General features: G+C 38.9%; 1 protein-coding gene across 2 annotated transcripts; it reads right to left on the bottom strand.

Moving 5' to 3' along the window:
• Positions 1–235: 235 nt before the first annotated feature.
• tmem44 (transmembrane protein 44) lies at positions 236–6,231 on the bottom strand. 2 transcript variants are annotated; one of them, XM_042006531.1, is made up of 10 exons: positions 5,929–6,231; positions 5,719–5,845; positions 5,558–5,648; positions 5,196–5,377; positions 4,890–4,976; positions 4,634–4,804; positions 4,320–4,481; positions 3,623–3,712; positions 3,384–3,530; positions 236–471 (listed from the first exon to the last, which is right to left on the bottom strand). In XM_042006531.1, exons 1-10 carry the CDS (start codon positions 6,099–6,101, stop codon positions 298–300), a joined length of 1,404 nt encoding a protein of 467 aa, XP_041862465.1. In that variant the 5' UTR covers positions 6,102–6,231; the 3' UTR covers positions 236–297. The 2 variants fall into 2 exon arrangements, with proteins under 2 accessions (XP_041862465.1, XP_041862466.1); XM_042006532.1 differs by having other exon boundaries at positions 3,387–3,530; positions 5,929–6,229.
• Between the last annotated feature and the right edge of the window lie 2,547 nt (positions 6,232–8,778).

Here is an 8,778-nt window from a genome sequence, read left to right on the forward strand (position 1 = left end):
GGAGTAATAGTGCTTTATTAGGACAAGTCCTTTCTGTAAACAGTTATAAAAAAGTCTGACTGGCCTACTTGATATCCACTCTAACTGATTTTGTGCACTTGCATTAAGGCCAGATGTTAGAGACAAATCAGCACAATCCACTTAAAATTAGACCAAAACCCATCAGGATCATTTTACCAACTGTTTAGTTGGGGCTACGGTGCTGTAAAACTGCAATAAAATAAAAAGATAACAGTTCAGTGTTTGCACTCTTTATTAATTTGTAAATTACTGCAGCAGAGCTGTTGGACAAAGAGATCAGCTTACAACAGAGCCACACTCATCTGCAGCTGACAGAGTTTTCTGTGGGGGTTGCATGCAGATACTTAAAGGTTTGGGGTTTGTTGGCCAGTCTTGAAGGGGAAACTCATCCCCTTCTTGTGGTTTCGTAGCTGGTTTACTCCATTGGGAAACTGCTGCTCCGAAATCCCACTGGAAAATGAAAAAGATTATAACAGAAGGCATACATTATATAATGTACCATCATGCACACTGCATTTATGTGCAATTTACTGAATAGCAACAATTGTGGTTCTCAGATTTGTTGAGAAACTGTAATAAGATGTGAACTATAAATACAAATCCTGTAACATCTTCAGAAAAAAAACTATTATGGAAGAGTCTTACGACTATTATTCCTCTTGATAATACTGAAATGAATTATATGAAAGCAAACTTGATATGGAAAATTGCAAAGTCAATAAGGAAAATAGGAAATAAGTTTTTCTTTTATTTAAGCACTTTTGACACTAAGAAATCTTTTGTTTTAATCTGAGCTATTTAAACAAAATAATTTCAGGGTGAACCCATCATTTATTATTTCAGGTGATGTAAACAGGACAAGTAAGCAGAATTGAGTCTTACTTGTTCCATTTTATTCAAGAGAAGCCAGTAAGAATCAAATACTACCAATAATTGTTACTGCTGGGGATTTTGTTAAATATACGTTGGTTGCACAAAATGTTGCTGCCATGTATATCCTTATGCACTCATATACACAGGAAAAACACACGGTGGTAACTGTTTGAAGAAGAAAACATGCTCCATTACATCATATCTTTAAAGACATTAAAAGTTTGCCTCTGAACTGACATGTATCTCAGATGAAGCCATGGTTTGTTCTGCACACTTTAACAAATACAAAACAAGCGACACTTTATTATCTGGTGGATATGAAATTATTCTTTTCTTGAGGACATGATCTTCACCCAATTACAAGGTGGTTGCAATGATTTTACATTTTACTGTTTTGTTGATCTACATAAGAGTATTAACAACATTTACAGCACAAAAGGTTAAGTATTGTTCTCACACACAGTTAAATTCCTGGCCAGCAGGCATCACATAAGAGACCACAAACATCTCTTAAAATAGCAGGGGGTAGCACTGGCCCCCTATAGACAAGGCAACCATTTTGCAACACTTCCTAAGCAGACAGACCCAGCCCAGTGCTGGTCTTTAATCAAAGATTCTGTACAGCCGAACAATTGAGCCACAAGGCAAATCTTAAACTATTCCACCCATCACTTTACCCCTTAGCTTCACCCCAGCCAAGAACCAGATGAAATTTATAAGAAACACAGGACAATAGAGATTTCAAGCTGCTGGCTACAGGGACTGCTCAGTTTCAAGGGCAACACACGTTTGTACTTGATGTAGAAATTGTGGCCCTTTCGCCTCATTCTCAGCAGCAGGTTATCAGTTAAGTAACCTCTGGGCTTTAAGATAACAGAGACACTGCAACCAAATTATAAAGTAACAGTCTCACATTTCATTGGTGGAGGGTTAAACATTAGACAGTCAGCTTGTGAGGAAAGCAGCTTTTTATTATATCACCAAGTAACAAGCTTCTGTTTATTTTAGCAAATGGAAAGAGTGTGAGGGAGGGCCGAGTACTGAAATTTACATCTTTTGGTCTCTGATTAGAAAGAACAGAGAAATAATATTTGAGTATTGATCAGCAAATGTTGCCTGTACACATTTACAGATTTACTTTTAACTGCCTTCATAACACATTATATGTGGAATCGAATACTGTGGTCCTAGAACTAACTCCAACTTATGAAAGCTGGGTAAGATTAATTTGAAAAAGTGGGTGCTCCCTGCCAGGAAAATGTTAATTTTATCATATATAATAATAATGTGTAATACTGTACATTTTGATCACTGTAACATTTTTATAACTTCTCTGATACCAAATACGCTGAGAGCATTCAGGCCATTTGACCTTTCCTGTGTGGTGAACGTATCAACCAGCAATTGTTTGTGCTTGCACTATTTGCCTTTGTTTCTGACTAAATGACATCCCCTCCACAGAATGGCTTTCCACAGCAGCACAGTAAGGGAGTTTCTCTTCTGCTTTTCTGTGTCAAGGCCAGAAAAGGAAAAGCTTGTAATTTCACTCCCTCCCTTGCAATCTCCAACTATAAATTTCAAAAGAAGGAAAATTCTATAAATGTCAACAGTCTAAAGCAGGACTGGTTTTGCTTTGTTGCCAATATTTGATTCTTGCTGTGCACTGAGGAGGAAATTTTAAATACAAACCCTGGCCTGCCTTGTTCCTGTATCCACATACACACACTTCTCCATAGAGCTCAGCTCATCATTCAAACAAGAACATGCTGACTGTTTTTCTTCTTATAAGATCCTCTCAGGACTGTCTTCTGACTCACTTCCCGCAGAGTCACATGTGAAAAGCAAGAGACATGAGTTGCAGTCACACAAACACCAGCATGGCAGCTTTATCTTAGAAGTTCTTTAGACAGCTGGATTATAAGGATGCAGACCGGTAAATAAATACTATTTCCTTCTGATGCATCATAACTTTGTGATAACAAATCCCTCAAGTTAGTCAAACAATCAGCATTAGTTTTCCCTCATGATGAGCTTCAGGGCTCGTTAAAAACCAAAAGAGGGGCAGACGGAAGTTATTACAACAGTTCGTCTGAGGTGACATGACTCCAGCAGCAGCAGTCAGACACCCATGATATTCATTTCTACTTCTACAGTACTTCTGCACTTTTTTAAACAAGTGCTGTCACCACCTAGTGGCACTTAGTCAAAAATGCATCTTGTAACTTCATTTGATGACAGACTTGAAACTGAAATCTTTTACTAACCAAATTAGCCAAAAACAAACACATTCTTGAAAATATCACAACCAAGGCTGCAGAATTTGAAGACAAGAGGCAGATATGTGATCAATTTAAATAAGTATACACTGCTGCACTACTTTGATATAGTTAATAACTCTCAGAAGTTAATATATATATATTGCATTGGATCTACTGATGTTTGCATTTTGCTCTGATTGACTAGTTTACTCATGATCATTCCATATTTACCACCTCAAGATCAGAGCTGATGGGTGAAGAGTCATAGGATGTATCGGATGAGCAGAGGCTGTCAACTCGGATCACGCGCACCATCTTTTGGAGAGGTCTATCCTCCGCACCGTCTGCAGACAGAGTCACTTCTTTAAGGGACTTTTGCTGAAGGGGAAAAGGAACATTAAGGAAATAAGAGGAGAAGCTTTGATAGTAAGCATATGTTGCTGTTTTTGTGAACCTGATTATTTGCTCACTTTTCTTGCAGGCTGAACACTGACATCCATATAGTGACCCATCTCAGTCATCTTCTGGACATTCTTTGTCTTTGAGGAAAAGGTTGAATACTATAATATTCAACCCAAGACATCAGTAAAATGATCATTAACATAGATCTTGTGTAAATAAGATTCTGTACAGGCAAGTCCAGAATGTTAGTTTCTTGTGGTTGGAAATATTGGTGGGTTTTGTTGCATTTATTACAACATATTTGAGTATGGTAATGGGAATTAACTTCTTCAAGGGTCTTTTTTCTGCCAGTGAAGTAAATTTCACTGTAAGACAAGAGAACTGGATTAAAATTCTGATGAAAAACGTTCACTGATCTGCAGTAAAACTTGGACATAAGCAGCAATGAACCTTTAAACAGGATAATTGAACATACAGCTAAAAACGATAAAACATTATTAGAGAGGAGAACTGAAGTGGTCCTGCCAGATATCAGATAAGAATTCCCTCAAGATTGTTAGATAGGAGTGGTCTAATATGCCTAACATCTGTAGGCAGCTAGTCTAAGAACCCAACAAAGAATTGCACATAAATCACTTCTCGCCATTTTTACTATTAATAATATTTGGCTTGAAGATGGAACACTCCAGGCTTAACTTTACAGTAGTTATTATGGAGGGTTTCATATACAGAGAAATGCTAGCAGCAATAACAGAATAAACTCACTTTTGCTTGTGCTGATGAAGGTATTTGCTTTTTTATCTGTCGTTTAATGACAACGGGATCATCACCGTGGACATCAGGACCACCTAAAAGGCTTTCTGTGTCTGGAGAAAATCTCATTGACCGCTGCCCGTTTCCTCTCTTGCACCAGGTGATGACTAAAATCTGATAGTGTTAGGTTACAAGTCAATAAGTCACACCTTAGTATAATTTTTCTGCATTTAAACAACACATTGAAATCTATTTGATGTTGTTTTCAGCACCAAGTTTTCCACAGATCAGAAAGTTTTTCTCCATACTGTGCTATGTAAGGATACAAGCAGATCCAGGTAGATACAGCCTATTGATGACAGAAGCCATGGCATCACTCTCATAAGAAACTCAAACCGAGTACCACAGAGGAGGATGGCTGCTGTGTAGAGGGCACCCGACAGTGAGCATAGCAACCGAGAGAAAATGTAGGCCCGGCTCAGCTTCTGCCCTCTTCTCTAAAAGGAAGAAAATGTAACTGAAGTGATTTGACATTGTGAATGGGATCTTACATGGCTCTGACTCAATGTGTTTGTCACTTACTGCTCTGCAGAGTGCAGGGAACCTGGAGGTACAGGCAATGACGAGGGACAGCAGCCCAAGTATGTAACCAAGGATTTCATTGTTTTCCTGTAATTAGACAGGGTTGAGTTTTCAGTCATGTGAGCAGCAAACCAGACAGAACCTGACTGCAAAAACTGATGTCATTCAATCTTATTATATAATATGTATTATAATTATTTAAGCTTATGCATTGTTCACACTGAAAGTAAAATAAATGCACTGTCAAAATGTTCCAGCAATGATTACATGAGCCACATTTGTACACATTTGTGCATACAACCACACCATTAAAGGACTCCAACTGGACACTTGGAGAAGGACTCGCAGCAGTCTCCTTTCGCTGGCCGGCTTCATCACTGGAGGATCAGTGATTCTGGACTTCAGGAAGCCTCCAGCAACTACCATCAACACACCTACAGCCAGGAGATGCTGCCTCCTTCTCCTCTTCACCATCCTCTGTTTCCTTTCTGAGAAGAGATGCAGCCTTTGAATATATTCTCTGTTCATTTGTGTGGTTATCTGTACAGGGTCACTGATAAGTTTTCCTTCTGTTTTGCCTAAACTAAACTATTTGGCCTGCTAGAAGCCAATCCTTACTGCAGCAGTGTTTTGTCAAATTGCCAGGAATGATGTTTTAATTAACTTACGGGCTGTTGAGTTCCAGCACAGGAAAACTGGAAGGCAGCACATAATACTGTTTATAGCATCCATAACTGCAGCAAAAGCACCCATGAAGACCTACAATGGTAGAAGTGACACTGTTACCGGATACAACATATGATAAATGGTTTTAGTTCAATTATATTACCTGTAAATGTAGCTGCCTGGACAGAACTGCTCCCACTGTGCTGCACAGGTTACCGAGGAAGCAGTAGAAAACCATGATGTTGTCACCGCTAAATTCCCCTCGAAATTTGAACCTCGGACACAACACCCTTAAATAGATTTACCTTGGTTTTACTGCCAGGCCGTCATAATTAAATTACTTGAACAAATGTCTAAATCAGATTTTACTTACAGAAGACAGGACAGCAATAAAAGTAGCGCAGACAGAAAAGTGAGATAAACGGGGACGCAAAGTTTGGCTGCATCGTGAGTGAAACAGGTGACCGCGTCATCCCAAGAAAATACCAGGAAACTGTCGGAGTTTCCTTTGATGAGACCACCTGAAAACGTTCTTCTTCTCTCCATCTTAATTGCAGATATATTTACATTACGAGAATTTAAAGAAAAACTTTGCCCATGCTCCCACTCCGACACATGCAGCTGACGTACGCAGAAGCGCACAGAAATGACCACCTGCGTTACTATGAGGCTCCTCCTCATAGTAACGCAGGAAGTTCTACAGACGTATGAGAATGATGAATGCATTATTCCAATAGAAAATATTTATTCATCACATAATGGAATGTGTTAACAAAATGACATAAGAATGATCAATGGAAATCAAAATCAGTAGGCTAACTCGTGGAGGATCCTAGTTAGATTTGAATGATTTTTAATGTTCCTGCACCCCGCTGTATGCTTTGAAAGTTTTGTGCTATGCATCTTGAATTGTCTTGTACATGAAATATGCTATACAAATAAACTTGCCTTGGATTCAGAATCATACTCAAAATAAAAATGGAAGGATCAGATCACAGGCTAACCCAACGTCTGTGGAAAGTCCTCATGACAATTCACAATGAGGTTCAGCAGTGTGTGTGTGGCCTCCACTTGTCTGTATGTGCTCCCTACAATATGTCTGTGTTCCAGATGAGACCACGGACGTTCTCCTGAGGGATCTCCTCCCAGACCTGGATCAGGGCATAAATCAACCACTGGACAGTCTGCGGTGTGATGTGGTGGCAGTGAATGGACTGAGACATGCTGTCCCAGAGGTGATTGAATTTAGGTCTGGTGAACAGGCAGGTCAGTCCATATGTGGAGTAGTGGTATGGGGTGATGAGTGGTATTGTCAAGAAATGAAGAGATGGAAGATTATAGTTATTAATGCTTTGTTTAAAACGGTGGGACTTGGAAAACTGACAAGGCCACCTGGGGTGTAGGACCCCCAGGAAATAGTATGAGGCAGCTAGGCTCACTCCTGTTGAATAGACAGAGTCGTGTTTAATGTTAATTTAATACAAAAGAATCTACATGTCTAAAGTTGAAATACAAATATTAAAACCCCATTCCAGCTAAAAATAAAGGCTAAAAGCTAAGTGGCTAAACAATGAGACTAGCTGGGGCCACAAGTGGAGGGGAAAGTGCCCAGGTGTGCCACCCCTCTCAACTCGTGAACACAACAAACCTCACTACAAACTTAAAACGTGGAGCCCTCGTGCACTCATTTTTTAAAGGGAATTAATCTGAAAAATCTATAGTTTTCGGTGTCCTGAACTGATGTCTTTGGGAGCCATTTTAAGTATCTGTATATAATTTGTTTGGCCACCAGGTGGCAGCATTGTATAGTTTTTTTTTTAATTTTTTTTTGTCACCACCTATAAGCAGTAACCTGGGAGGCGACAACAGGGCCGGAGTGGGACTCATTCGGACAGATAAGTTTAGGTTAGCCTCAGAGGAGTGTCAGAGGTGAACTCAGGAATGTTTGTTAACATATATAAGTCCACTGGTTTGAATGTTCAGTGGGATTCCCATAATGGGGATTTTGGGATTCTCTCCTCATGTACTACACAGCAGGAGAGCATCAAGGATTCCAGATCGTTTAACAGGCAGTGGATCAAACTCTGACCATCAGTTCAGGCTGAAGATGCTGCAGTTTATTACTGTCAGTCTCTTTATCGAATCAACAGTCAAATCCTGTTCACGCAGTAAAAAACTGTCGTACACCCCTCAGTCAGACTGAATAGAATGTGAACTGACTGCTCCACTGGGATGCAACACAGTGTTTGAACTTTACCAGCTCAGCTGAAGTCCCTTGATGTTCATATATTATGCTGTTCCTTTCTTTGCAAGGTAGTCCTCTCTTTAGCCCTCTCTATATTTGTTCTGTAAACAGAACACTTGTGTCAGCATTCACCCCCATTTATCCAATTCTTCTTTTGCATCCTTTTGCACACAGAAATTCACAGTAAAACACGATGGTGTAATGGCCTGTAAATCCTCAACAGAGGGGTGACTGTTAAGACAAAACAATGTAGCTCCATTATCATTCAAAGACTTCCACTGTTGCTAAGTGAAAGATGGTGATAAAGCCACCGGTTTTGCCCTCTAAGGCTAGAGTTTTAATAAAATGTCATAATCTGCTTCATGCTGACATCTTTTGGTTGATAAGCACTGCAGGTTTGACCTGCAACTGTTTGCAGGTCAAACCTTTTAGGATTACAATAAACGTAGGACAAAATTTCATGTGATAAGAAGGGTACAATTGTTCTTTTCCTTGGCTGACAGCTTTACACTTCTGTAAAAGAAAAGGAGACAAAGGAAAAAAAAAACATGGTAAAGAAAATCATGTCACCTAAAACAACCTCAGTGACCAGGATTAAAATCAGCAGTCCCATTTGAATTAATTTTATTTCATTTTATTTTGTAATGCCTTTAATGTTTTATATGAAGTACTTTTTGAATTCTCTTATACCTGAAATGAGCTATACATATAAACATGCCATTGTTTTTTTTTATTTATTTATTTTTTTATTGCAAGACAAACAATTCAGACCAAGACCAGACAGCAACATGATACAGATAAACAAAACAGAACAAAAAAACAAAAACAAAAAAACAACAACAACAACAACAACAAAAAAAGAACAAATAATAATTAAATACATATAATTTGTGTGTGTGTACCTATATGTGTATATATGTGTGTGCAATTTGTCTTTGTAAGAAGGGCATCAATTTTGTCAGGTTGGTTATGAGGGGG

This window comes from Melanotaenia boesemani, chromosome 14, assembly GCF_017639745.1.
Source record: "Melanotaenia boesemani isolate fMelBoe1 chromosome 14, fMelBoe1.pri, whole genome shotgun sequence".
Lineage (NCBI taxonomy): Eukaryota > Metazoa > Chordata > Actinopteri > Atheriniformes > Melanotaeniidae > Melanotaenia > Melanotaenia boesemani.

Bases quoted from the DNA above. Each gene is read 5' to 3' on its own strand.
- tmem44 (XM_042006531.1), bottom strand. From the start codon at position 6,101: ATGGAGAGAAGAAGAACGTTTTCAGGTGGTCTCATCAAAGGAAACTCC. The intron at 4,805-4,889 runs GTAAGTGACAAA...TCTTCCTTTTAG, and splicing joins TCCCTGCACTCTGCAGAGCA to AGAAGAGGGCAGAAGCTGAG. The intron at 4,482-4,633 runs GTATCCTTACAT...TAACACTATCAG, and splicing joins GTATCTACCTGGATCTGCTT to ATTTTAGTCATCACCTGGTG.